This window comes from Rattus norvegicus, chromosome 7, assembly GCF_021556685.1.
Source record: "Rattus norvegicus strain SHRSP/BbbUtx chromosome 7, alternate assembly SHRSP_T2T, whole genome shotgun sequence".
Lineage (NCBI taxonomy): Eukaryota > Metazoa > Chordata > Mammalia > Rodentia > Muridae > Rattus > Rattus norvegicus.
The window spans coordinates 121,751,601-121,778,890 of record NC_141540.1 but is presented as its reverse complement, the minus strand read 5'-3'; the positions used below and the strand labels follow the sequence as shown (position 1 = coordinate 121,778,890).

At 48.3% G+C, this 27,290-nt stretch overlaps 1 protein-coding gene and 1 long non-coding RNA gene across 5 annotated transcripts in view; one reads left to right on the top strand and one right to left on the bottom strand.

Moving 5' to 3' along the window:
- The first annotated feature begins 5,437 nt into the window (after positions 1-5,437).
- LOC148004890 (uncharacterized) lies at positions 5,438-11,981 on the top strand. The gene is made up of 2 exons (XR_015625772.1): positions 5,438-6,086; positions 10,692-11,981. It is a non-coding gene; the product is annotated as an uncharacterized LOC148004890 (long non-coding RNA).
- Grap2 (GRB2-related adaptor protein 2) overlaps positions 9,329-27,290 on the bottom strand; it is a 78,393-nt gene continuing 60,431 nt past the window's right edge. Inside the window, exons 2-7 of one of the 4 annotated variants that reach the window (XR_015624330.1) lie at positions 26,888-26,979; positions 23,112-23,231; positions 18,561-18,729; positions 16,101-16,419; positions 14,429-14,545; positions 9,329-13,971 (exon numbers count right to left, since the gene is read on the bottom strand). Coding sequence is in view for 2 of the 4 variants with exons in the window: in NM_001034944.1 (NP_001030116.1) it covers positions 13,792-13,971; positions 14,429-14,545; positions 16,101-16,325; positions 18,561-18,729; positions 23,112-23,231; positions 26,888-26,979 (903 nt within the window). In the remaining 2 variants the exon portion in view is untranslated. 4 annotated transcript variants of the gene reach the window in all.

Here is a 27,290-nt window from a genome sequence, read left to right as displayed (position 1 = left end):
ATAGTTAACATTAATTGTAGCTGTGTTCAGCCCCATGCATGTCTATTTTCCTAGGCCCTCCTGTGTAATTTGAGTCCCAAAATAACCCATCTCATGATATATTCTTAGATAAGTTTCCCAGGGGTGACTTTTTTCCTCTGTAGCAATTTGTGTCACGAACGCCTGTTATAAAACTTTGGGGACTCACTCACACCTTGGTTAAAAAAGATTTTTTTCCCCTTGCTGCTGTGTCCCAGAGAAGGTGAGAGAGTGAGGGGAAGAGGTTTCTCTTGCATCCAGAGGAACATAGATCCTGGGACCACAGTGGAGTAACCTTGCTCCAAGAAACACATATATGGAGACCTCTTGTTTGACCCTAAAACTTTTAGCTATCCATTGGGGGGGGGAGGTATGACCTTTTATGTGTACTGGTATACATGAACCCATGCATCTCACATCCCAGATATCTCATTGCCCTTGCCCCATCACCAATCCTCTGGTGGTGACCTTGGTCTGCATTTACCAATAATCCTGTTAGGCTGGTTTTCTCCAGAGCACCCCCACCCTACGCATACACCACCAAGTCATTTCTTCTTTGTTCTTTCTGTTCCTGCCCACCCTCATACACTAGTCCTTTCCTATAGGTAACTGCCCTCACAGTCTGTTTAAAGTTCAGCCCAACCTCTCTACCCCAGTATTTATCCTTGCTTCCTCTGTAAATACATTCTCCCTCAGCATGCTTTACCTCATGTATCTGTGAATGATGTTTTCTTGAACAGATACCAGCCAAGTGAAGGAATTACCCTCAAAGAGACAGCACCATACTGGGTCACTGTTAACTTCCCTTGGGTCTCTATTCTTCGACCCCATCCAGATCAAGCACCTTGTTGCCTAGACAACTTTTCCCGGTCACTTCCTTCTAGAAACTAGGCTGGGTTGAGGCAGGTCATCAGGATGACTCTTGCTTGACCCCTGAACTTTGCCCTGAATTGCCGTGTATTGCTCTGATAGTGTTGAGTAGGTCTCCTCACCTGGTGGTAGGTGACCTTCCTTTCTATTTACCTCCATTCACACCAGCTGTTCTCCATCTTGCTAATTCTACAACCCTTTGATATCTCATGCTGTGGTGACCCCCAATGACAAAACCATCTTCATTTCTACATTATAATTGTAATTTTGCCATTATAAATCATGATGTAAATATTTGACATGATTATTTGATAGGCAAACCCCAAAGGGGTCATGACCCACAGGTTGAGAACCGCCGAGAGTTCCCAAGGCTTCCTAAAGTCACCTTTGTCTCTACCCTCGGCCTTCTGTCTGACCCTTCTTCCTGAGTGTACTCTACTGGTCCTAATCTATGGGCCTCTAGCATGTGATTTTCAGGTTCTAGGTCACCAGGACAGGGATCAACAAGCACTCAGGAAGTAATCATTCTGGCATAGGTCCTTCAGTTGGTGTGGTGACTGTTAATCTTCACTGTACTCAGGAAGCCACGTCTCTAGGTATGCCTGTGAGGACATTTTCTAAGAGGTTTCACTGAGGAGGAAAACCCACCATGAATGTGTGGGACACCATCCAAGAGGCTGCTGTCCTAGACAAAGCAAGCAAGCAAGCAAGCAAGAAAGAAAGAAAGAAAAAAGAAAAAGGGAAAAAAAAAAAACAGCAGTCTTCATTTCTCTTTGCCTCCTGAGTATAAATGTATTGTGACCAGCTGCCTGCCCCATGCTCCTGCCGCCATGCCATCTCTGCCATGATAGACTGAGCCCTGGAGCTATGAGTCAGAGTAAACCCTCCTTCCTTAAATTGCTTTTGTCAGGTGTTTGGTCACAGCGACAAGATACGTAATGCAGCTGGGATCAGAGCTGTTTTAGAAATTGTCTCCAAATGTCCCTATGACCACCAGCTCTCAGGGAGAGGAGACAGTCCACTGTAGTGACTCTCTGCCAGATTAGGGTAAGGCTGGTCTCTGATTGTGAGAGTGCTCTGTCCTGAGCCTGTTCTGTGTTCCTGCCTACAAAAGGGAAGAAAAGACTCTTTCTCTAGAGGATTCCCTTCTATCCAGTGTCTCCTAATCTCAGAAAGGGAGATACCCTCTTTTTTATTTTTCAATCAATGAAGTTGCCAGTCTGTCTTAGGCTCTCCTCAATTCTGTTCCTGAGCACCACTGCTGCTGCTGTTTGCTCTGGGTTAAGATTCACTATGTAACCCAGGGTGGTCTTGAACTTGTGAGCCTTCTGCTTTTGTAGGATTATAGATTAGTGATACCACACCCAGTTCCAAGTACCATTTAAAATGAATTATTTCTCTCTCCTCTCTCTCTCTCTCTCTCTCTCTCTCTCTCTCTCTGTCTCTCTCTCTCTCTGTCTCTCTCTCTCTCTGTGTGTGTGTGCGTGTGTGTGTGTACAGGCACCTGAGTAGGCCAGAGGAGAGCATCAAATTCCCCAAAGCTAGAGTTACAGGCAGTTGTGAGCCACTGGACATGGGTGCTGGAGACTGAACTCAGTTCTTCTGAAAGAGCAGCAAGTGCTCTTAACTGCTGAGCCATCTCTCTAGCACCACCAAGAACCATTTCTACCCTGCCAGTCCATTTCTAGCTCTCAACCACCAACAGAATTCAAACAGCTTGCAATTCAATGCAGGAACTTCCGTAAAAATCAGTTTTCTGCATCATCTCTCCTCTCTGTCATTCCCCATCCCTGAGATCCACAATTTACCTATTCAGACACATGTGCTTACAAACAAATTTACTTACACACACACACACACACACACACACACACACACACGTCGTGAACTGCACTAGACGGTGTAGAGTACAACTGCATTGATTTACACATTCATCTGTTGATGTCCTCTCAGGATTCAGTCTGTTTCCTGGCTGAATGTTCCTGTGTCCTCACCTTCAGCTCCCTCTAGAATGCCCCACACTTATCTTCCAAGTCTCCAAGGCCTTTAAGAACTATCTTGAGGTGGGGCTGGGGTTTGGGTGGGTGCTGGGAAATGGTGGTGGCTCACACCTTTAATCCCATCACTTGGGAAGTAGAGGCAGGCAGATCTCTGAGTTCGAGGCCAGCTCGGTTTAGAAATTGAGTTCCAAGGACAGCCAGGGCTTCACAGAGAAACCCTGTCTCAAAACAACTAACCAACCAACCAACCAACCAACCAACCAACCAACCAACCAACCAACCAACTAAACTAGCTTGAGGTTCACCTTCTGGAAAAGCCTTCCAAATGTCCAGGCCTCTGGTAGCTCTTCTTTTGAGTTCTGTAACAGCCAGTGCCCCCTGAAAGAACTTTCTATGACAATTCACATGTTCACCATAAGGTAACCACCCCACCCCACCCCCATACCCAGCCAGGAGCAGTACCCAGGTAAGAAGCACAGAAGTCCGGGGGGAGGGGGGTGAAGCTCAGGTTTATAGCTTATCTCCTTTTAGTGAGACCTCAGTTAGGGTCCTGCATTCAAGAGTTCATGGTGGGCTGACTCTGACAGATGACCGGAGCTGGACTGGGAGAGGGGCAAAGGCAGGGGATTCATAGAAAGGGCACACTCTGTCCTTTTCTGATCCTGCTCCTCCTCTATCAGTTGGAGGAAGGGCCTCATTTGGTCTGTGCCTTTGAAATGCTTGCTGCCTTTCTTTTCCTTTGTTTTGTGTTTCATTTTATCTGTCTGGGCTTAAACTCACGGCCACCCTTCTTCCTCTTTCTCCCAAGCACTGAGATTACAGATGTGAGCCATCTGCTCAGCACTCTTGTTTTCTATCAAAAATGATTGAAAATGTGCACCGTGTCATATTTCTGACAAAACAGCCTTGATAAGTGCACATGTGCATGTGCGACCTCCCCCCCCCCGCCCCCATCCATACACAGATACACAGTCATGACGTTGTCTACCTGAATGCTGGAAAGACACACGTTCAGCTGAGTTGCCTGCCTTCCGTCTTTTCACCGAGGTGGGCATGCACTCCAGTGCTGAACTACATCCCGGACCCGAGGCTATCAGGGACCTTACATCTTGGGGACACAGACCTTCAGGCCTGAGTCTGAGCACTAACACAGTGTATGTATGCAGGAAGGGACAAAGCAGTTCAGGAAAGACACTTGGGAGAAAGTGGCAACCAGGTGAGAACAGAGGACCTGGGGAGCCTATGCAGGTAACTAAGAAATGTGTTTTCACAGTAGGAGCCAAGAGTAAGGATAATGGGGAACATTATCCAGCAGAATGAGCCACAGAGGTGGGGGCCGGAACAAGACACTGGTGGAGAAGCTCTTGAAACAATGCAGAATGGCAGTGGTGAGGAAGGGAGGGTGGTGGAATCAGGGATGGATAGGACTTGAGGGAATAAGACAGAGGAAGCCTTTTTTTTCTTTTTGTCCAGTGACTGTGAGAAGAGGAAGATAATGAAAAGGAAATATTCATTTTGGATGTGGGAAACCAGGAAAGGGACCCTCTAGACTATGTGAGATTGGAGGTGCCATGGGATATCTGACAAGAGAGGCACCCTGATACACTGGTGCGAAACTGAGGAAGGTGTCCTGGGGTGAGCATAAGAATCAATGAAGCAGCTGGGGTAGTAGTGGCTCACGCCCTCAATTCCAACACACTGGAGGCAGAGGCAGGTGGATCTCTGTGAGTTCGAGGCCAGCCTGCTCCACAAAATGATTTCCAGGATAGCCAGGGCTACACACAACAACAAACAACAAAGCAAAACAAACAAAAGAATAGACTAGAGTGTCAGAGGATGTGGTGCAAAGGTAGAGCACTTACCCCGTGTGCACGAGGCCCTAGGTTTCATACCCAGTAAGCGGAGAAAGAGAAAAGGACGTGGAGAAAGAGGAAGGAAAAAGAGCCAAACTCCAGGCTCAGACATGGAGCTGGGGAGCCCCAAGATCTCAGAGCTTGGTGGCTCATTCTTTTAATTCCAAAACAGGAGAGGTAGAGGTGTGAGTTTCTTTGAGTTTGAGGGCAGCCTGGTCTACATGAAGAGTTCCAAGCCAATCAGGACAACATGATGAGATCCTGTCTCAAAACAAACAAAAGTTCAAGAAGTTAAGTTTACCAATAGAAGGCCAAATTGCCACAAGTTCTTAATGGAAACGCATACTCGCTAATCCTTCTATTGCTTTTTTAAAAGAGACACTTACTTCATTCCTTGTCTGCACCCATCCTGGGTTGTACCTTGCCTAAGAGGGGCCTGTGGACCAGTTCTTCACAGAACATATATACTGTTTACACACACTAAGGGTTTAGAGCAAGAAGAGAACCAGCCACGCCTTCTGTTTACGGATGAAGAAATTGAGGTTCAGACAAATTAAAGCACTTCTTTAAACTCCAGTAGCTCTGGAGAGAGTGAGGACAGCCAAGGCTGCTGTGCATACCCCCTCCTTTTTCTCTGCACCCCCCCAACCCATCTGGACTTGCCATGGTAACTAAGCCTCCTCCAGCGTGGGAAGCAGTTTCCTAGCAACTCCCCATAACCAGGTCAGAGCTGGGGAATGAGACGCCACTTGCTGCCTCCCCTGGGGAATTCAGAAGTAGAGAAATGGGATGGCCACAGATGACCTGCACAGAGGGCTAACTGGAAGCACCTAGGTAAAGGGATTTCACACCGGGGTCAGCAGAATGCGACGGCATAGTCCAGGCTAGCCCGGACCTTGTCCACGGAGCAGACACAAATCCCCCTCCCCGAGTGCAGCGCTGATTCTGTTGAATTAGTGCGGATGAAGGAGTCCATCGAGAAAGGCTGGTGGACGGCTATAGACATCTGTGTTGACGCTTCATTTTCAGGGAAGCTGAGGGCTAATCACTCAGCCTCCTTCTTAACCCTTTATTGTGCCAAGAAAATGTTTATGGGATGGCCTGCTGGTCATAAACAAGCTGGTTCTTCCTCTAATATTTCCTGTGTACCTGATCTCAGTAGTCATCCTCCACACCACCCACCTGCATCTCCTCCCCGTGGGCTCCCGGGTTCTGCCTTCTATAGGATCTCTCTCTAAAGGCTAAGCCAGTGATGGTTGGCTCACTCTCTTGGACGTGTCGGGTTGAGGAGTGGCATCCGGTGTTGCCCGTGGCATCTGGGAAGATGGCTGCTGAGAACTTCTGGGTAGGTTTATTCCACTAATTAAACTTGGGGGTGGGGTGGGGAGGAGCTCTTCTTCACCAGACATTGCCATGTCTGCCTGCCATACTGGGAATTGCAACAGCCACTGAGAGGAGATGGCGCTGATGCTCAAGGGATCAGGGGATGGCACCGTTGTACCCGTGAAGCAAGCAAGCTAGGCATTGCCCACTCTTAGACTCCTCATTCAGGTAGATATGGCAACCTGTGTTTAAAGTGCTTCCGGTCCAGGCTCCATGATCGCCATCTCAGGTTGAGACTGAGTGGGGCTCTCGGTAGATGCCTGGGACAGGTCTTGAAACAAACAAACAAGCAAACATCCCCAGGTAAAAATCACTGATCATGTGTCTTTCTGAATACATCTAAGATAGGACCGACTCCCCAGTCTTTTATCTCCAGGCTAGATCCATGGTCTACCTGCAGCTGCATGCCCAGCCTCTTGCACATCTGACATCCCTTCCACACCTTCCCACGCCTAGGATGCTCTACTGGAACAGGAATGAGGTCATCCTGCAGTGGGTTTCCATTTGTTCCCCAGAACCAACCAAACACACGTCTCTTCCCCACTGCAAGCTCAGTGAAGTCCTCCACGGTGACAGATATCTATCTATCTATCTATCTATCTATCTATCTATCTATCTATCTATCTATCTATCTATCTATCTGTAGAATTTTCTTTTCAGCGATTTTAGGCTCACAGCATAACAGGAGATACAGAGCTCCCCAGAGGGCATGCATGGCCTCCCCTAGTTTCAACAGCCAGTGACAGAGTGGTGTGTTTTCTGTAATTGATGGATTTGTACTGAAGCATTGTCACCCGAAGTCCACAGCTAATGTCAGGGGTCACACTTGCTGCTGTCGTTTCCATGGTTTCACAAAACAGATATGTACCTACTCTGTATACCACACAGAGTAGTTGACCTGTCCTAGAGGGTACTCGTGTTTGGTCCAATCATTCCTCCACCCCCTGCGACCCTTAGCAAACTGACCCTTTTACTTTTATTTTATCACTCGAAAAGGTTTTGCTGTTTTGGCTTTGTTGTGACATCTTCATTCATACATATCTTTACACTGAGTTCTTATTCCTTTTTCCACGCTCCTCCCCTTTCCCTCTCTGCCCCTCCTGCTGCTCTCTTGCCTCCTGACACACAGTTTTCCCTTTAGCCTTCATAGTATATATAAATATAATATTAAAATTTAAATAAGATCCTTTATACAAAACTGTAGATATGTTATTGCCTTTTCTGGTTTCTCCCTCCCTACATTGTCTTTGGCAAAGATTTTCTTGAAGGCTGTGCTTCTCTTCCCGTTCTTCTGACCCGCAGATTCTATATCACAGAATTGGGAGCGAACACTAATCAGTGTTTTTCTCTCAGAGCTGCTTGCCCTACCAGCAGAGCCTGCGTTCATGTATCAGCCACACGCTGATCTGTGATCTGTTTGCCTTGAACTATCCAATCTAGGTGTGGAGGCAAGTCAACAAATCATCCACTATAGCTTAGTGTTTTGGGTACTGGGACAGAAGCAGAGCAGGGTGGACCCATTCGTCCGTCCTAGTAAGGTAGCCACTCACCACGAAAGTCTATTGCATTCACTTGGTTTAAAGTATCAGTTGTGAGCTGGGTGTGGTGGCACATGGGTATAGTCCCAGCACTTGAGAAATGGAGGACCAGAATTTCAAGGTCATCCCCTGCTACATATCCAACTCAAGGCCCTTTCAGACAAACCAATTAAATAAAAATTTTAAAACATAATAACCAGGGGCTGGAGAGATGGCTCAGTGGTTAAGAGCACTGGCTGCTCTTCCAGAGGTCCTGAGTTCAATTCCCAGCAACCACACGGTGGCTCACAGCCATCTGTAATGGGATCTGATGCCCTCTTTTGTCATGCAAGCACACATGCAAATAGAGCACTTATTTACATACATACATGCATAAATCTTCAAAACAGTACAACAGCCAAGTATCTAATAGCGACACATAGTGTGTGGCCACCACACTGAACAGAACAGTTGCAGGACTAATTTATCATCATTCTAAAGAACAAAAACAGTGAACGACAAAGTGGGAAAAAGACAGTCCAACCAAAAGGGACAGGAGGTGGGAAAGTCAGAGGCTGGAGATAGGATGACTCATCCTGGGACCTCAGTGGGGCTGATTGAGAAGGCTCAGGAGAGGAGAGCTGGGGACGTGACTGAACAAATATGCAGCAGGCCGATGACAAATGCCTTGGGTGGAATGCTAAGGACTTGAGACTGAGAGCTACAGGAGCCCCTGAAGGATCTGCACAAGAGCCTAATGTCATCTGCTTTACATGTTCATAAGCTCTGTCTGGCAGCCATTGGAGGCTAGATCAGTGGGGGTCTAGGTCGGATAGGAAGCAAGGGAGCCAGAGCAGAGACCAGTGTAGCTACTGGGAATAAAGTGAAAAATGAGGCAGCTGTGGGGGAGCCGTGGATTGGACAGAGTAGGGAGAAGAGATCGAGGAACTCTGGGGCTGATCTCATCAGACCCCAAGAGATGCTACATAAACACTTGCTGATTTAATGACCTAACTGTGGCCAAGCTCCAACATAAAACTGTGCTATGCACTGGCCCCTATGTGCACAGATGAAGCAGCATGGGGCAGTTCTCTCCACCCGAAGAAGCAATGTGCACCAAGGAGGGAGAGCGCACAAGATGGAGAGAGGGGAAGGTTGGCATTCCTGTTCCGTCTAATAGGCTCAGGTGAGAAGCACAACCAGCTCATGGGAGACTGTGAGGGACCCAGCCCAGCTGTGGTATACTTTTAGAACTGGGCATGGGCCATTCTTCAGCCCACATGGATCCCCAGGGCTGATTCCATAGCCTAAAGGATCACACCATTTCACCATCAGGCACATGTGATCGGGGTGATCCAAAACATAGTCAGTGGAGGATGCATGGCACGATGAACAGGAGCAGACGGAACAGGACTCTGTAAGTACCCAGGAACTCTAGAAGTACCCAGAGGAGAATCTGAGGGAAGTTGTAAAAGCTTCAACCACATGAACGTCACATGGAAAACCCCTTTGTTTGCACCTGTAGGTCTGGCAAGCTTCAGGCACTTGGGGTGAATGAATAGACAAGATTGGGCACCTACTACTTGTTCATTGTTGTCTGACTATTCCGGGAAGACATGAACAAATGTCTACTCAACCAGACAGGGAACCAGTGATAGGCCAAAGTATAGATACCACCAACATCCAGTGTGTTAAAGCAATGAGTTTACTGAGGTTACTTACAGGGGCAAGGGTAGGGATAACTTACAGGAGCCAACCCCACCCCAACATGGGTGATAGCTCCTGAAAACCGGAAACAGAGTTCACTGCACAACCTTCAGGTAGCTCAACAGGTTGGAGAGTGTCCTTTCTGGTGGCTCGATTGGTCTGAGTCTCTTCCAGGCAGTTTAGCTGGTCTCTCTCTCTTTTTTTTTTTTCCGGGCTTTTGGCTGGTCTTTGCTTAATCTAGGTTGCTTTGTTTCAGATTCTTCTAAGCATTATAGCTGTCTTTTCTGCTTATATACTACTGTGGAGAGAGTGGCCTAGTTAATCTAGTCAGTTTCAGGGACTTCCTGAAGGTATTTTGAGTTTTTACTTCCTGTTTTAACTTCTTTTCCTTGTAAGATAAAGTGTTTCACCTCCCTTTAGAACGTCTTGTCTCACCCCCCTTTTCTCATTTTATGCCTGAGTTTCCCTCCAAGATGAAGGTTTTCACCTTGGAAGAACACAACATCATTCATTACACACATATGTACTGATACCTTCCCCATGTGCTATAAACATACAGCATCTACAAAACACAACAATCCCCACCCCAAGAAGCATACAGCCTCAATTGAATGAGAGGTCCCACCACTCAATCTAGTGCATATGGTGTTCAAGAAAAGCATGGGACTCGAGAGGTAATCTAAAGAGATATTTTATTTCACATTGTGGTTATGAGAGGAAGTGACGTGTAAACCCAAGTCTGAACAGCAGTCAGATGGAAAGCACAGGATGTGCACCCTGGGAGGGACCCACAATTATGAACCCTCTCCCCCGAAGGTTCTTAGCCATCTGGAGGAAGGACAGTGGAGAAAGGGTATGAAAGCAAGAGAAGGTTGGAGAGAAGATCCTGAAGGGGCCAGACCTTGTAGGACTGAGTTGGGATTTTAGGTTCAAGGCTAAGTGCCTGTGAAGAAAAAAGTGGTGTGATTGGGTTTGTCTGACCAAAGATTGCCTTGATGTCTGAGTGGAGAGTGTATCAGGCACAGGAAGGAATGCAGGGCAGCAAGCACAGAGGACAGTGCAGTTGCTATGGGAGACGGAAGGGTGCCGTGGCTGGGAGATGAAGTGGAAGGACTTGAAAAACAATAACAAAAATAAATTTGTTTTAAAGAATTGCAGTGTTAGATCTTCTTCACACTCTCGTCTTACAGATAGTCACGTCGAAACTAGACAAAATAATTGTGCTATGCAATTATTTTGACCAGGCCAATCGGTCCCCTGTGTGGGTTGTGAGCTGAGATCTAGTGATGCCCCCCTGCCTTGCCCAGAGTCCAAAGTGATGGGCATTGATTTTTCTCCTTCAGGATTTCCGGAGAAGGCTTCTGCACCTACTACAGCTTCTGCTCCTGTTAAAGTGATTTCTAGTCGGGAATTCCTGTTGGAGTCTCCAGCCAAATGCCTGTCACTTGGAAAATTTCTGATTCCTGATGAAGATGCAAAAAGAAGTCACCGGCCACCAAACAGAAATGATGTCATAAAGACAGTAATGAGTTGTGCCTGTCCCAAAGCCAAAGTGACTTATTCGCTAGCAACAAAGAGCAGTGGCTGAATATCCCCAGAAAAAGAATCCAATTAGGTCTGTGAGGCCGAAGCCCTTGCTGATCAAAGCACCTGGGAGCTTGTTAGCTTGTAAGGCTGAGTCAGAACCCGCATCTTAACACGGTCCCCAGACAACACTCAGGCACTTGAGATTTTGAGAAGTATTTCCTTAGATCAGCCCGAGACCATCTAGTGGTGAGTGGGCCACGGTAGCTGCTGGATATTCCAAATGAAGTAATTTCCAGCAAGTGGGGAGGAAACCCTAACTGGTCCAACAGGAACTGGCTCTTCTCTGGAAGCTCTCTGCTCAGATGTCATGAGGTCGCACCTAAGGTGTGGCGGCCATAATCAGAGATTATGTGCTGGCAGTTGGCTGTGCAGCCAGAGAGAAGCACTGGGTGGACACACTCCCTTGCCTCTGAGAGGCTGGCATGTAGAAAGTAGATAAGAGATAAGAGTTGGGGGTATGATGCCTCATGCCCCCCACATACACAGTGGCAGTAGCAGAAGCCAAGGAGATTTGAGCCCCAGGTAGACAGTTTGGTCTTCTTGACTCAGTTCCTTATGAGTCCTTGGTCTCCCTCAGTGGTTTGGGTGACTCCTGTTTCCTTCTGAATTGAGCCCTGCTGAAGATAATACCTCAGTAAACATTTCTCCTACCTTCTCCCACCAGGAGAGCTTCTAGCAGGAGCCCGTTCCAGGGGTTTTAGAAACTCTGTTTCAAGCCTATCACCCCTGCTGCCCCAAAGTAGGAAGTACCCCCTTCTCCTAGGGCTGTGCCCCATGGACACCAGATCCAGACTGGCAAAACTTTATTACTGTATTCTCATACGAGTGTTTCAGGCATAGTAACTAGACCAGAACCAAGCTAGTCATCTCTGCCTCAGCCTGGGCTGCTCCTCCCACAGAATCAGCCAAATGGATGAAGTTTGTGGGCTGTTTAAAGCATATGGTTTGCAAATACTGTAAAGCCAAACACCACTTTTGGCGTTTATTTACTGTAATGTATCACATCACCTACTACCAAGCTTGCTGATCAGGCCCACTTTGCCTCAGCTTCCGGTCTCATTTTTCCTCTTGGCGCCTCCTCTGCTCTTTGCCTCCCTGCGATGCACTCTTTCCTCACCTACACTGGGGGTAGGGGGTGGGATGGGGAGGCTTCTTTCTGTACCAGCTGCCCATGCCTGCTCTCACTGCCCCACTTGATGCCGCCCCCCTCCCTGTCACCCATCTTCTGACAACATTCCCTGCTTTCCCATCCCGGGGCTGCAGCTGCTCCTCACTCCTGCGCTGCTTCCCTGAACCTCCAGGCTATGTTCTCTCCCCTCCTGGTCCCTCTCTTTCTCTAAAGGGAGCCCAGGGATCAGAGGATTGTTGAATCAGAGTCACAAGGGACGGAGTGTATGCTACACTGCAGTGACTCGTGAGTCACAGACTGTTCTTTTGTCTCCCTCAGTAACAGATGCCCTCCAGTCCCTCCCTAAAGCAGGGGAGGACATGGAGACAGGCCCCCTCTGTCACATACGCTCCCCCCATCGCTTTCGCCCCAGCTCTTCCTCTCCTATCGGAGAACATACACACATCCGAATGTGACTACACCGACACCCTTGTAAATGCCTTCTGCTCTGACATCTTCTAGGCTCCACAAAAGCACCGAGCTTCTTCTCATGTCCTTCTCTGTGCTTTATTTCCGAGGTTGGGCGCCAGGACACACAATTCTAGTTTAAGGTGACAGAGGGACAACGGCAGTGGGGTTCCTTTTCCTAGGTGGAGGGAGGCTAGGGGAGGCCTAGCACTCAAACAGAAGAGGAAACTCGTTTCCATGAAGCTCCAGTGAGGGTTAGAGTCAGTCTGTCAGTCTAGCTATCGATCTGCAGTCAGTGCTCTTGGCTTCCCTCTCGTCCACTGGCACAACCACCGAAAACCAGGAGCAAAACCCAATTGAGCTCCACAGAGACACTGTTGTTACCACAGAGTGAGGCTGCTGACACATCCCACATTCTCAGCCAAGCCTTCTCCAAGCACTTCGAAGAATTTAGGCTGCAGTTTTCTTTGCAGCTTGGGGAAACAGAAACTGCATTCAAGTAAGCCACAGGGGCCTGTGGAGAACCCCTGTGTGTTCCCTAGCACTAGGTTCTGCAGTGTTCCTGTGTTCTAACTCTCTTGTCAGCCATGGAGGAAGAGGATTACCCAAGGGACAGTCTCTGATGGAAAGTAAAAGTCCCAGCCAGTCATCGACTAGGCCTGAGCTTGTAGGGCTCTCCCACACCAAGCGGAGCCTCCCAACCACACCCTTGCCGCCTCCCTGCTCAGACTTGCTTGGTGCCTAGAGCCCTGCATCTGCTACACTTTAATTCTCAGGGCACAGCCCCTGCTCTGGGCAGAAGAGGAGAACTGCCCTGTAAGTGGACAGGGCCAGGTGAACTACCTAACATGCCCTGCCCAGCCCAGCCCCATGCTGTACGTTCATCCCTGGGGTGTAATCTCTGCTTAGCTGCTTGCTCTCTTAGACAATTCCCAAGCCAGGAAAGAAGCCGGTGAAAGTTCAAGGGCTGGGAAAAGACGATTCCCTCCCCTGCTCCCAGCTCCCCGCTGCCCTCTCACACAGAGAAGAGTCAGGCAAAATGCCCCCCTCTCCACCTGAGTTCCTTCTCACGCCGGTCAACGAGCCAACCCTGCCTGCCAATAAATTACTATTATAAACTGTTGTGTGTAGACATAGGCGTACATATACATGTTGTGTGTACACAGGTGCACACATGCACATGTATGCATGTATGTGTAGTTATTGAGTTCAGCTTTTCCCCCTTGCCTCCATCTTGCAGGAGGCTTCAGACGAAAAGCCCCTAAGCCTCCCAGCATGACTCATCGCATCATGGGGGCCACATAGTTGGCAGGGAAGAGACCCAGTTTGTTGTGCAGGCGGCCGGTCCACCAAGACGGGTTGGAGCTGTCCAGGACTTCGACCACCTCTCCACTTCTGAGCCCCAGCTCATCTTCCTCCAGGGCCTCAAAGTCATAGAGTGCCCTGGCCCAGCGCACTCGCTGTAAGGGAAACAGGAAACATTCTGATGAGCTCACTAGGCTGGTCTTTGGTACAACTGTTACACAGAGGAACTGTGAGCTTCTAGATCTATCCTGAGTCCTCTAAGCCCTTCTGAAAGGCTGACCACACCGAGATCTAAAGCAGACCTGGCATGCGCAGCCCTGGGCACTAAGTTCCTGGGATTTACTACCTTTGCTCTTGATATGGTCTTGTTCTGCTATTGTGGTAGGGGGGTGGAAGCTGGGGCTTCAGATATGTTAAGTAAGCACCCTATCACTGAGGAGGTCCTGAGACCATGTGTACCGGATCACAGGGATAAAGCTGACCCATCCCCCACTGCCAAAGGAGGGAGAACAGGGTGAAACCTCAACAGAAAGTTTGAAAACAGCGTCCTGGGTGAGCCAGGTTAAATAAACCCTCTCTGGAGACACCTCCTCCCACTCTCTACTCACTCACCCCTGCCGCCTGGAGTTGTACGGGGTCTGTATGTCTCCGGTGCATCAGGGTGGCATTCATCTCACTGCCAATGCCGAGGTGTCCATCGTTTATGTCCAGGCTGCCTCCACGACGGTCCTAGAGACAGGTAAGGGAGGGCCGGTGCAAGATCGGTAGGGGTGGCTGTCACAGACTACCCTACCCTGTGCCTTGCTTGGGGTGCTGTCTACAGAATTAACACCCAAGAAGACTTGTGATCATCATCCTTCATCTTGGAAAGGGCACAAGGGGGAATCTGAAGGGATCTTGGACTCTGAAGGCAAAGATGATGGCCTCCATTTATTCAATGAAATAGCAGTAATTTGGGGAGTCGTGTTTACCTAGGCCTCAGGATTGCAATCCATCCATCCATCATCACCATCATCATTATCACTACCACCACCACCACCACCACCACCACCACCACCACCACCACCACCACCACCACCATCACCATCATCATCATCACCATCATCATCATTAGTCTATGTATATGTGTGAGTGTAGAGGCCTGAGGGTGACATGGGGGGTATCCTCTGTCACTCTCTGTCTACTTGAAGGGTCTTTTCTGAACCTGAAACTCACTGATTCAGCTAGACTGGTTGGCCAGTGAGTTCCTGGGATCTGCCTCAGCAGTGAGGTTAAGGATGCACCCCGATGCTAGCTTTTTTGTGGGTGCTGCGAATCTGATCTCAGGCCCTCTGGTTTGCCTAGCAAACACTTTATCCATTAAGTCATCTCTCCAGCCCTAGTTTTTTTCTTTTAATCTTAAGACAGGGTCTTGCTTTGTAGCTCAGGCTGACCTTGGACTCACTATGTAGCCCAGGCTAGAGTTGGGCTTTTAATCCTCCTGCCTCAGTCTCCTAAATGTGGTGATTGTAGGCATGCATTGCCGTACCTAGCTTGTATGGTTCTTTTCCTATTTACAAATAAAAAAAATCAGGAACGTTTACTGGTTTAGAGGAAGAACCATATACAGTGATGTGCTAGGTGAACAGGAACAAAAGTGTCCAGGGGTGCCCAGTTAGATCATGGAAGGCATCCAGGAAGAGGTGTGCCTGGGTAGATCATGGAAGGCATCTGGGAAGAGGTGATGCCTGGGCCAGGAAAGACTCATCAGACAGAGAGAGAGAAAATGCACTGAACCATGCCAATGACAAAGTGTGGTGCTGTTTGCTGGATTGCGTGTTTGCTCGGTAGCAGGGGTTGGTAGCAGGATATGGGCCTGGGAAAGTAGATAGAGGCAGCTTACAAAGGACTGCGTGCCCAGTGGAAGAATGTAGACCAATGTTATCATGTTGTATTGTCCATCTCTGTAAGCCTCTTGCAATTCCCTTCTGGAACAGGCAGAGGTAGATAAACAATCAAGGCTGTGCAGGTGTTAATCCGTTTTTCTTCTTACAGGTTAAGGGGCAGGAATTGAAATGCTGCTGACAGGAGAATTAGTCTTGGGGGGGGGGAGAGAGAGAGAGAGAGAGAGAGAGAGAGAGAGAGAGAGAGAGAGAGAGAGAGAGTGTGTGTGTGTGTTGGGGGATGGGCCCCGGGAGTCAATATCTTTCCGTCTCCGTGTTTTGACACAGCGTCTCTTCATGAACTTGGAGCTCACTATCCAGCCTTCGCTCTTTGCCCTTGTCCCTTCCTTCTCTTCAAATACCTGGTGAAAATGCTGCAGATAGCGCTGCTGTGGAGGGGGCTGGGGCCCTGGTGGGAACTGGGGGGGCAGTTGCTGGTGCGGGTGGAACTGCTGGGTACCCAGAGGAAGGTGGTCTGACAGCTTCCGGTTCATCAAGGGTCGGATTTCTTCTCCTGCGGTCCCACTTGGAACCTCCCTGGGAGGGCCTCCCTGGGTTCTCCTGTCCAGGCTGTTGCCCCGGTGACCCTGGGAGAGAAAACAGGAGATCCAGACTCATCCTTTCCCTAGCTCTCCCATTCCTGTCTCTCTTCTGGCACTCACTGTGTGGTGGTGGTAGATCCTAAAGAAAATCAAAGGTTTAGACGTCCTCTTTATTAAAAGTGGCCTCCGAATTCTCAAGTCTTCCCTACTTGAGGAAGTTCAGGCCTCTGGTTGACAATCTAACGGTTTCCATGTGGTCTCTGCCCAATCCATTTGGTCTGGGTTTGTTTTTCTCTCTGTAGTCAAGCTTAACTATTCTATTTGACAGACGGATAGGTGGTTTGAAAAGGACACACGTGCTCTCTCCCAGGCCATAGCTGTTTTCAGGACTGGCATATTACAATCATGAGAGGACATGAGCACACAGGGGTTCAGAAGAGAAAGCAAAGGCCAACCAAGATCAGGTGACCAATAATCCGCATGTGGTCACCTGTTGCCAAACTGCCGGACATCCTACCCTCCAGATATCTCTGCTCTTGACTTTGCATCGCCTGGAGCTGTCATTTACAGCCTGGTGACAGCCACCCCAGACAGCAACTTTCTGGCAGAACCATGGAAACCAAGGCTGGTGCCCCATGTGCCAGGAAGGAACCAGGTCTCTCTGTTTCACACTTGACAGCTCACAGAGCAGAAATACTTTATTGTCATTTTTTATTTAACAAACAACTGCACAGAGCCTTGGGCTCCGTAAATACTAGCGCTGTGCAAATATTAGCTCGTTTAAGCCAGTTTAACAAAACTTTATACTGCCTTTCTTATCTCTGAGCACCGCATCCTACTGAGTTAATACTTCTGTCTGTTTCCTGGTTAGAGTAAACCAGGAGATCTCCACTGACCTTTATTTTCTTTCCTGAACTTCTGTGTGCTCCGGTTGGGAACGCCCTCTTCTCTAAGGACTCCAACACCCCAGCCTTGAGAACAGCTGGTGACTTGGAAGGGCGGGCTTACTTCCCCAAAAGCACGCGTGTCCTTTTCAAACCGCCTGTCCCCGGGATTCCAGATCGGCCACTCAAGGCTCCTTCCTTGATTGTGCCTGTGTTCCTTTCTTTGAAAAACAGTTTGTCTGTGCGCACACCTGCACGCATGTGTGTGGGCGCCCTTGTGCGACCTGGTAACTTCTTTGGTCCCTGCCTGCTGTGGACCAGATTCTGCGGCAGAGCCTGTGGTTACAGCATCCTCAGTCTTTACAAGGGCCCAGCGAGAGAGACACTATTGTGCTTTCCATGCTGAGAAACATATGCTCAGAAAGTGTCTTTTTGTTTGTTCGTATGCTGTTTGTTTGTTTATTGGCAGTGTCTAGCTTGCCATAGCTCACTATGTAGCCCAGGCTGGTCTTGAACTTGCAACCCTCCTGCTTCCACCTCCTAAGTGCTGGCTATGGTCATGTACCATCGTACCCAGCTTCAGAAAGTTATTTTATTTGTGGTACATGTCTGTGTATATGTGTACTATATGTGTGAAGATGCCCAAGGAGACCTGAATGGGGCATCAGATCCACTGGACCTAGAACTCCTGGTGGTTGCGAGCCGTGTGACGTGAGGCTGGGAATTAAACTCGGGTCCTCTAGAAGAGCAGCAAGTCACCTCTGCAGGCCTCAGAAAGTGTTCTGAACTTGATCAGGTGACACAGGTAGTTAGGAATGAAGTCAGGATTAAACCTATGCAGTCCCTGTTCTCCTCGAGGCCACCAGGAAACTGCCTGGTGCTTTACACCTGGCCCCTAGGCTACTCTGTAGTACTACTGCTGTCCTGACCCTTGAGCAACCCCAGACCTGGGCTGAGAACACTCGTGTAAGACCCACAAAGAACTAGACGACAGCATCCGCAATGTGAGCCAACATCTACAGTCTTTTGTAACGTGTGGTTAGGAGTAATGGGAGAGATTGGGAGACATCAGATTCTTATGCTCATAACCTCCTGAACCCTGTGTTTATGCTGTCTTAAAGGATGAGGAAACAGGATCTGAGGGCCTTCTAAAGCCACACAGCTAGGAGGTGTTAGGAAGTGTTCAGCTCGGATTAAACCTGAGATCTGACTGCTGGGATCAGCTCTCGGCTGGATCAGAATACTTTTCTTTTCTTTTCCTTTTTCTCGTGTGTGTGTGTGTGTGTGTGTGTGTGTGTGTGTGTGTGTGTGTGCGCGCGCGCGTGTGTGTGTCTTAGACAGGAATTCAGGCTACCTAAAATCTCTGGCCTGGAGTCTATCTGAACCTAAGGCGTACCTGCTGATCTTGGGTTCCATCCCGAAGGAAGATCTGCTTCTGTTTGGAGATGGAAGTTGTCCGGTAGTAGTCCACCAGCTTATTTAGGGATGGGAACTTCTCAGTCCACAGGAAGTAATTGCCCTTGGTGTCTCGCATGACTTTGAAGTGCTGAACATCGTCCTCATGCCTGGAGATCAAGCAAACTCAAGTTGTATGTTGCATGGAAACAATACCCCTGCTGAGGGTTCTGTTTGCACCCAGGGTTGGGGAAGTTCTGTTTGGACAGGCATCTTGTGAACATTTTTTTGGGGTCAGGGAATGACATAAGCATCTGTTTCACCTAGACAGGGCACCAATGACAGAATGAAGTAATGATTCCACTCTAGTCTGTCTTTGTCAACCAAAGAGTTTAGAGATACTTATGGTACCACAAACAACATACCACGGAAGAGAATGTTTCTTTCCCTCAGCCTCTATTAACTGCCTTTATAGCCTTATGATCTTCTCCCCGTTTCATGATGGAACATGAGCCCACCATCTCAGGTAGGTCTCATGTAGGCAATTAGCTGCTGAGAATTTAAGAGGCCAGTGGCCCCGTCACGCCACAGAAGAGCTGCTCATTCTACAGCAGGCAATCTATATACAGGCAGTCTGAACCATGCTCTAGAAGCAGAAGGGTCTAGTAGTAGTGGGAGGGTCCATCAACAGAAGGTGATCAGGCGAACTAGAATCTGTCTTGGGTGCCAGACCAACATTTGAAAGAAGAAAGGGGGGCTCATGAAATGACTTAGCAGGTAAAAGGTGTTTGTTAGCCCTAATAACCAGTTTGATCCACAGAACCCACAAGGTGGAAGGAAAGAACCACCTCCCCCAAGTTGTCCTCTGACACACACACACACACACACACACACACACACACACACACACACACACACAAAACAAACGAACAAATAAATATATGTAGAAAAAGGTAGGTCAAGAAAAGGAAAATGTTCCAAATGCCTTTACAATTTTGTCTTATTTTAAATTACATATATGTCTGTGTGACTGCCATGTGTGTGCAGGTTCCTGTGGAAGCCAGAAGTTGTTTCTCTTGGAGCTGGAGTTATAGGCAGTTGTTAACTCCCTGGTGTGGGGGTTGGGATCTTTTGCCAGAACTCTATGCTCTAAACCACTGAGTCATCTCTCCAGATCCGTTCCCAGTAAGGAGTAAGCAATCAGAGACCTTTCATAATGTTTATTTGAAAGAGGGCAATAGCAGAGTCCTGTCCTCTGCAGAAGAGGATTTTGTAAAAGACCCAGCTATTAGAAATGGCTCGACCCACCTCATTTAAGTCTAGAGCTGAGCGGCGGGTAAGAGGCTACCCTTTCCCCTAAGGAATTAATCACTCTATGCAATGAGATCGTCTTGATCTGGGTTTACTTTATGTTTTGTATAAATAAGACTATAACGGGTTTGTACTTTGGGAGGAAACACACTGTACAGAAATTGGAAAAGACCTTGAGGATAGTTTGGCCTTTCCTGGTTTACAGGCGAGGATACCGAGACTGAGAGAGGCCCAAGGGCTTAGTCAAGGTCAATAGGTAACAAACCTGAAGAAGAACACCCTGTCTGAACCAGCTGTGCTGGGTAATTTTGCTGACTGCCTTTACATCCGTTCCTTTTGCTACCAGTCGGGTCTGCAGAAATCGGAATAACTGTCTGATGAAAATAAGGGGTTAGATTTTACTCTCGGCTCTGGTCTTTCTCCACAGCTAAGTCTTGTCTATCAAGTTTTGTTTTGTTTTCCAAACAGACTTGCGTTGGTGTGTTGTAGCTGTGTGAGCCTCAGTGCTGTCAGTGGTTGGTTCTAGTGGTCAAGAGGTAAAGGGCTTTGGAGAGTCGAGATTCCTCTGAAGGTCAGTAGGGGATTCCTAGGGATAGTTTAGGGGTTTGTGCTTGGAGGGGATGGGGATTCTGGCCTTTATTCTCTTCTTTAATCTGGGTTCTGTTCATTGCCAAGAGAAGTCAAAGTTTATATACAGCTACCCAACTGATTTGGGGTAGAAACTGACACACGGCCATCACTGCTAGTCTTCCCTAGGAGTTGGGATATTCACAGTGCCATTTCTTCAAGGTACAGCATCCCAACTCATACAGGAGGAAGTATTTCTTGTATATAATAATCATGCAACCAGTCCCTCTTAGCAATCCCAAGAGACATCACGTTGCTGCTTGACACCGTGTCTATAATGTAGGATGGCCTACTGGTACTGAGGAGTAAAGAGGGGGATGTGACTTAGCAAAGGCTAAGCAAGAGAACCATCACAGGCTCTTAACCTTTCGTGTCCATGCCATACGGTATCTGGACGAATAAATAAAAGTGGTTTTGCTTTGGGATGTCTGGTACATGTTTTCAAAAGATAGTGTGGAGAATACTCTAATGATCACAAGAAGTTGCCTTGCCTCAGTACCAGGCAAAACTCTGGGAGAAGTAAGTCTAGGCTAAACATTGTATACAATTCATGTCAGTCCAAGAATATGACCCATAACTCCTAGCTGAAAATGTCAAGGTCAAGATTCTGAAAATCAAAGGCACCAAAAGATACACTTCAGGCTAACAAATCGCTCGGTGCAGTTTGTGACTGAGGCCCTTAAACACAGGCTTGACTGGGGCTGGAGAGTTGGTTTAGTGGTTAAGAGTACAGGCTGCTCTTCCAGGGAACTGGGGTTGGATTCCCAGCAACAATATGGTGGCTGACAACCACCTGTGATTCCAGTTTCTGGAGATCAAACTCCCTTTTCTGGCTTCCATAGGCACTTCATACGCATGATATACTGACATACATGCCAAACTCATACGCACAAAATTTTACCAAACAAGCGAAATATAAAATTAAAATAGGGTTTGTTTGTTTATTTATTTTTTTAGAATTATTTATTATATATGAGTACACTGTAGCTGTCTTCAGACATACCAGAAGAGGGCATCGGATCTCATTACAGATGGTTGTGAGCCACCATGTGGTTGCTGGGAATTGAACTCAGGACCTCTGGAAGAGCAGTCAGTGCTCTTAACCACTGAGCCATCTTTCCAGCCCTCTGTCTTGGCCTGCAGATCAGGATGTAGCTCTCAACTACTTCTCCAGCACCATGTCTGCCTGCTCTCTGCCATGCTTCCCACCGTGATGATAGTGGGCTCGCTCTCTGAAACTGGAAGCCGGCCCCCAGTTACATGCTTTCCTTTGTGAGAGTCGTCTCGGTAATGGAGTCTTTTCACAACAGAAGAGTGACTGAGACAGTGGGTAAATGTGCCTGCCACCAAGCTTGATGCCCCGAGTTCAGTCTCTGGGATCCACATTATGGTAGAAGGAGAGCCTCAAGTCCCTAAACATATCTTCTGACCTCCACATGTGCACATATGTGCCCCAAGCACCACACACACACACACACACACACACACACACACTCTACATATATGTGTTCTTTTGTTTTAGAAGATGTCAAGGTTGGTGACATTAAGGTGACGAAGGTATTTGCAGGCACACTTGAGGTTCACATGCCTAGAGACAACTGCCCCACTGTTTATTAGTCCTTCCTGCCTATGCTTTAAAAGTCTCTCTCTCTCTCTCTCTCTCTCTCTCTCTCTCTCTCTCTCTCTCTGTAAATAACAAAGCAGCCAGTTTATCACCAGAGATTAGATTTCTGCACTGGAAGCAATAAAGCCTCACACCTTTAGAACCTATCAACTAAGGCATGGTAGTGCTGCCTGTCAATTCACCAGGCAGGGGGTGTGGCCTGGGTAGGCTCTGGCCTCCTCTGTTAAGAGCTGCATTTCTTGCATTACATGGCCACCAAGTCTGACTTGCAGTCTTTGACACGTTGACCACACACACTGCATGCAGATCTAGGGTTTCTCAGTTCAGGTCTGTGTCACGTCCCTGTCTGGACTGAGTCACTTCCTGGAAGGTGAGACACAAGGGTTACAGTGTCAAAGTTCTTTCTGATCCCCCTCACCCGGGGCCTCCTTCATTTCTACCCTGCTCTTTTCAGTTTTTGCTTTGCTGTGACCTTGCTGGGGGAGAGCGACCTTGGGATTTCTGCTTCTCCAGCCTTTCTTCAGCCCTCTATTGACAGAAACAGAAATGGTTAAGATGTAAACTTCCATAGCCAAGTGGGAGTTCTCTTTCCTTCTTCCTCTCCTACTTCCACAGACACTCCTTGATGTCTGCAGGGTGTCCGGTGCTGTTCAGAGCACACACATAACGCGGATCAACTTGCTTTCTGAAAATACCTGGGCAGTACGGAGAAGCAGATAAACGCACACCGTTCTTTTTTCTCTTCAACTGTTCTTAATAGGCAGCCTTGACTGTCCTGGAACTCACTATGTAGACCAGGCTGGCCTTGAACTTACAGAAATCAGCCTGGCTCTGCCTCTTGAGTGCTGGAATTAAATGACCACGACCCAGGTCATTTTGAACAGAAATCCAAGTATGGATTTGTTGAGGACACATGTTTCTCATCAGTGGATAATCTCCCAGCTTCAGCAGGATTAGAAGGATCAAGGTGGGTTTAGGAGTAGCCAGTACCTGACAGAGATGGAGAAGTCTCCTGGTGAACTCTGACTGGCCCTGATGACGAAGAATCCAATTTCCTTGCCCATGAGTAAGTTTTCTGCCTGATGTCGAGAGAGGCCTTCATGGAACCACCTATCGCAAGACAGGGCAAAAGAATTCTTGGAGACACATGATGGTGGCGCGGAGGGAGAAGGGACATGGAGAAGCGGTGACTCAAGGGAGGAGGCCAGGGACCCTGAGTCAGGGTTTGGGGCATGCATTCTAAAACCAAGCAATGGCAGCTAACTGCTTTCAGGGAAGCAATGGACCACTGCTCTTCTCTCTCTCTCTCTCTCTCTCTCTCTCTCTCTCTCTCTCTCTCTCTCTCTCTGTTCATGTCCTTCAAGAAGTTTCTCTCTAGCTTGGGAAACTTGAATCATGGAAGTTTGCTGCTGTACCCAAATGGGGGCCGTGTGGGACTGGCTCACAGTGGGGTGGAGCTACCTGTCAGCAGGGAAGGACTTCAGAGCAGAGAATGCATGGGGTAGAAAGGGCTGCTGCAGGCATGGGGGCTGGGGGCCAGGCCAGGATGGCAGACAAGGCCTGGGCACCCATTCCCTTCCCGAGATGTCAGTGGCCGGGCACTTTTCCCCAGGAACATTCGGGACGGTTCTAGCTCAGGGGTTAGGCTCTTTGGGCTAACACTGGAGTGTCCAGCAGAGACTGCCAAGTGTTTAGAAAATCTTACAAACACTTGGAGCTGAGCAAATTTAACAGCAACCTTTACAGCCAACTTCTTTAACTCTCTTTGTGAGTCATTCCCTGCCCTTCGAGGCCATCCACCTAAAAATATGAATCCAGGTCGGATGATTCTTTATGGAAGAAACAGAGATATAGAAGAGAAACTAAATTTCCCAGAGTGCATACAGTCAGGGAGAAAGTGACCGGAATGTTCCAAAAAGTCAAACGTACTGGGTTAGGCGAACAGTGGCTGCAGCTTTGACAGGAGAGCACAAACTCCTCTCTACTCCAGAATGGAGGTTTCTGTCATAGCTGGTAGAGGCTGAACCCTGTCACATTGCTTCTAGGTGGCTGCTCTAATTGCTGCCATAGAAAGGCTAATTAATGCTCAAGTCCCTTTAGGGCGAATGTGGGGGAGGCCTCTGTGCTTCATAGGATCTGAGGCCCCTGACTCCAGACTCAGATGACAGGAGGGACATTCTTTCTCCAGACCTGGGCCACAGCGGTAGGCTGGAGCCTGGGGTTTCTGGTGTCCCACACCTCTGTAGGGCTGAGCAGTTGATTGCCACATGGAGAGCACACACCAGTGACAGGAGTAGACAGGTGGTGTGTGCCACCGCAGCCATAGCTCCGAGGGAAGTTTATACCAGAGGCAACAGGCAGAGAGACCTTTGGAAAGGCAGAGGCTATGTTCTCTAACTAGAATAGAGTATGAGATTTTTGGTTGCTTTTTTTTTTTTTTTAAAGACTTCCAGAATTTTCCACACATTTTTTGTTGGACACAAGTGGCCAGGGTTCCAATCTTCCTTATTATTCCAAGGCTTATTTTTCACTTTATTTGACATCTTTTATTTATATTTTTGTTTGAATTAGTTAATTAATTACGTTGAAATAGTATATCTCTATACAATCCTGGATATCCTGAAACTCACTGTGTAGACCAGGCTGGCCTCAAACTCACAGAGATCTGGCTGCCTCTGCTTCCCAAATGTCTGGAATCAATGGTGTGCACCACCACACCCAACCTATTACTTTTGTTTTGGGGGGACAGGGCCTCACGTAGTCCTGACTGACTTTAAGTTTGTTATATGTTAGAGGCTGGCTTTGAACTTCTGATTCTATTTCCTCTAACCGCAGATGCTGGAATTAACCTTTTATTCCACCTTGGCTGGGTGTGGCGGCTTTTACTGACCACCTTTGAACACTCGGGACCATTTTCTTGATGCTAGGAAAATAGTGGTGAACAGAGCGGACAAGTGACTTGACTCTCGGGAAACTAACATTCTAGGTGGCCTGGGAGATGCACAATAACAACAAGATAATAAAAAATGGCACACCAGGGGATGGTGAGCCAGGAGAGAAAATGGAAACAAAATGGACAGGATGCTGGGGGTGGGAAGTCATTTAAAATGGTCAGGGGAGATGGTTTTGAAAGCATGAGAACCTGAATTGTTATGGTCCCCAGTTCCCACATAAAAGCCTGCCATGGAGATGGGCGCCTTAACCAGCACCGGGGAGACCAACACGGGGGATTCTTGAGGCTCACTGGTTGGCGACAGAGACCAGTGAGAGATCCTGTCACAAAAGAGGTGGATGATATCTCTATAGGCATCCTCTGGCCTCCGCATATGGTATAATCATACACACCACCGGGGAAAAGGAAATGGTAATAAGAAAGGTTTACTGGAGACAACATGGGGGATGGGGTGGGAGGATGGGGGGAGCAGGGTAGCAAAGGAGCCTGAAGAGGAGAAGCCAGGGCACTGGAGGACCAAGGAGAGGAAGCCAGAAGAAGAGGCACTGTGGAGGTGACAGAGAATGTTCTAATGGGAAGACGGTCCCATGCTGCCAAGGTGGCTGAGAAAGTAAGGCTGTAGTCTGTAGCTGGCTGGGACCTTCTTGAGTCTGGGGGTTCCTCGAAGGATGGGTGCGTGTGCGGACGGAGTTGGTAATAGGGAAAGCAAACACCTTTGAGGGAGCGTAAGAGAAACCGGAAGGAGCTGGGAGCAACAGTTTTGTGGTTCTGTTTTTCATTTGGGTCTTTGGCCGAGGACAAGGTGACTACAGTGAACTGGTCATCTGAGTAGGTGGGAGTAGGGGTGGTGGGACTGGGAGTGTCTACAGCGGAGGCACCCGGCAGCTGCATCTGAATGTGGCAGCAGGGGGTGTTGGCCTGGTGGGAGTGGGCCTGAGGGTGGGGGAGGAGATCAAGGTGCTTCTCTTCCGGTGGTTTCCCTCGCCAGCCATACACCTGGGAGGAAGGTGGCAGAGCTGAGAGGTAGGTGGGAGACTGAGTGGCCTCAAGTGGCCGCCTGGTGGATGACAGCAGCGCTAAGGGCCCATGGGGGAGGGGGTTTGTCAGTGGTCAACCTGTTGGCTCAATGGTCTCTCCTGGGTCATGGAAGGTGACTGCTTGAGTCACCAATATTAACTATGATTTTCTTACAAAGCCTATACTCTTGGGGCTTGACCCTGGCTCTGAGACAAGATTAGATTTCAATCTAACACTTGTGGTCAATTCTTGAGACAAACACAGCCCAATCTGTGTTTCACTTCCTCTTTCTGGAGGGAATCCTCCCTTCCACCTCCCCCCCCCCCCCCCCGGACTGGGGTGAGCAGGCCCATACAGTTTGGGTTCCCTGCTTAGGGTGGAAGGCAACATTAGGCAGTCAAGAACTTTGCGGGAATGGCTTTGACGAGTGATGTCCAACAGCGCCCCCTTTGGGATTCTAGGAGATCCTGCAACTGCATTCATTATAGGTGATGTTAACAAGCTTCCCTTCTCCCCGCCCCTCTCTCTATGTGTGTGTGTATATATATATATATATAATTAAATAGGCGATTCATGCACATGGTGTAAACTTCAGAAGGGAATGTGATGCCATGCAAATAAATCTTCCTCCCACCCTGGCCTTCCGCTGCGGGGTTCTGGAGGCTGGGGAGGGAGATCTCCAGAGGCAGCCATTTCTGACAGTTCCTTGGGTATGCATAGATAATTTTAGTGACGACTGAAAAAGTAAGGGGAGCATGTGTGGGTTGACCCATCTTGGCAGGCTGGAAATACTTACTCAGGAAACTTGATATCTATAAAATTCTTAGGCACATATCCTTCTTGGCTTCCAAGCTCCGCCTTGAGCCACTCCTCCTGGTTGCTTAGGATCTAGAAGGAAAAGAACAAAGAATTCTGATGAGAGGAGCTGCACTGAGCAGCAGGAAGGGGCGGCAGAGCCTCGAGGAAAATCAGCCTAAGGGATTGGATGGGATATCGGCCCTAGAGCTTAGTGGGAAGGAGGGTGGAGCATGGCTTGCTTCTCTAGAATTTGGCTTCTCTTTACATCATTATTTTTCCCCACTCATGTCACCCTATCAGAGCTCAGACCTGGTGCTCAGAGACTGCCCTGAATCCCTTCTTATAAGTTTAGTTCTTTACATGTCTTTATGTGCGTGCATTCATCTGTCTGTGCGTACAAG